Raw genomic sequence first — 1,893 nt, forward strand, 5'->3', positions numbered from 1 at the left:
GGAGGGGGGTGGAGTGAGGGGGGAGGGGGGAGGGTGGGGAGTGGAGGGAGGGTTGGGAGGTGGAGGGATGGGGGGATGGGGGGATGGGGGGGAGTGGGGGGATGGGGGGATGGGGGGATGGGGAAAGGGAAGGGGTGGGGATGGGGATGGGAAAGGGGGAGGGAGGGGAGAGGCATACTTGTGTGTGTGTGTGTGTGTGTGTGTGTGTGTGTGTGTGTGTGTGTGTGTGTGTATCCATTGGAATACTTCATGATGAAAAATACTGAATTATTATTATCCTCACTGTTTTTGTGGTTGGTATTTTATCTAATAGTATCAGACTTGTAATCATTATGATCATCTGTCAATATAATCTAAATGACCAACATCAACAGAGCTTTAATGACGAAAGACAGGTAAAACATCTCACACGTTTAAGGCATTTTAGCAAAATAATGAGCCTAACAAACAACCAACTGCCTAAATAAACCAATAAATAAACAAAATATAATAAAATAATCATAATGATAATAATTACTTCATACCTCATTTCTCTTATTCATAAATTTATTTACTCACTTCTCTCTCTCTCTCTCTCCCTTTTCCTCCTCCAGCTCCCGACGTGCACGGAGGAGACACCGTGCAAGGAGGTGACCATCGCCTCTGGCACGGCCCTCGTGTACCCCAAGTGCCGGTGCCCAAGAGAATTCTCGTGCCCGACCCTTGGCACTTCCGTCACCCCGCACACCAACAACTATCCAGGAGGCTCAGCATACTCCGTGTTCTGCCAGCGACGTTTCTAATTTCGCGTCCTCGAGCTGATTGGGTTCTCCGTCGACTTCCCTGTCTCTTTTGCGGACCCCAGCTGTCGACTCCTTTGTCCTTGCGTTGCGTCGGCTCGGTGGGAGATCGTTTGGCATTCTCTAGTCGACTGTGACGTGTTTTTTGGTTATCTATGGGTTTGTTTTATTGGGTTTGTCAGTCTGTTTATTTATGTGTTTGATTTTCTTTCCGGGTTGTTCCTTTTTGCACGATTTCTTTATGCTTTTTCTGTATTTTTCCTTATTTATCGGCTCGAGTTAAAGTCATAAAGTCTTGTTCGTTTTAAGTTTCCTCTTCCTCACTCTCTCCCTTCCCCTCTTTCACGGGTTTCATTCAATTATCTTTCACCTCTCTTTTCTTTTCTTCTTCTTCTTCTTTTCCTATATACTCATTCAATTACTTACTATTTCCTTCTTTTTTCTTTCCCTTTTTTAAAAACTTTTTTATTATTTTCTTCTTCTTTCTTCCTTTTTTAAAACCTTTTTGTATTATTTTCTCCTTTCTTGCCCTCTTTTCAACTTATTCATTTACCCTTCTCCCTCTTCCCGCACCTTCCCTGTCTCCCTTTGGCTAGAGCGGGGTGGGGGGGGGGGGGGGGTTGTAGGGGTAGGGGGGGGGGGGCTGTGAGTGTGTCCCAGTCGCCCGCCGAACCACAGCGCGCGTGTCCCTAGATGTAGTTGGTCCCTGGCGAGGGCAGGGGGGCATGGGATAGGGGGATACCCACACCTCGATCAACACTTACCCTCGAGCGCGGTTTTGGGGTGTAGAGAGATGTTATTATTTACTTTTTTAATTAGATTTTTCTTCTTGTTCTCATGATTATTTCATTTGTTTTTGTTTTTTTGAGTTCTGGGGGATTTTTATGGGTGCTGGGGCCTGGTCTGTGGGTTGATATTTCCTCAGGAGGATCCACGTGTCACGACAGAGTATAGAAAAGAAAGACAAATAAAGAAAAAGAAAGATAGAAAAACACACACGTGGCAACAGATGCGGGCGGATTCCTCATCTTGGCTGGATTTTTTTTTTAAATTTCATTATAATTATCATTATCTTTCGTTGTTGACAAAGGATTTCTTCTCTATTTTGAGACCA

General features: G+C 44.8%; 1 protein-coding gene across 1 annotated transcript in view; it reads left to right on the plus strand.

Annotated features, from left to right (window-relative positions):
- LOC125025973 (U-scoloptoxin(11)-Sm5a-like) overlaps positions 1–1,173 on the plus strand; it is an 18,365-nt gene extending 17,192 nt beyond the window's left edge. Inside the window, exon 4 of the mRNA XM_047614334.1 lies at positions 594–1,173. Coding sequence (XP_047470290.1) covers positions 594–782 — 189 coding nt within the window. The 3' untranslated portion in view covers positions 783–1,173. The remainder of the gene's footprint in view (positions 1–593) is intronic.
- The last annotated feature ends 720 nt before the right edge of the window (positions 1,174–1,893 follow it).

This window comes from Penaeus chinensis, chromosome 5, assembly GCF_019202785.1.
Source record: "Penaeus chinensis breed Huanghai No. 1 chromosome 5, ASM1920278v2, whole genome shotgun sequence".
NCBI classification, from domain to species: domain Eukaryota; kingdom Metazoa; phylum Arthropoda; class Malacostraca; order Decapoda; family Penaeidae; genus Penaeus; species Penaeus chinensis.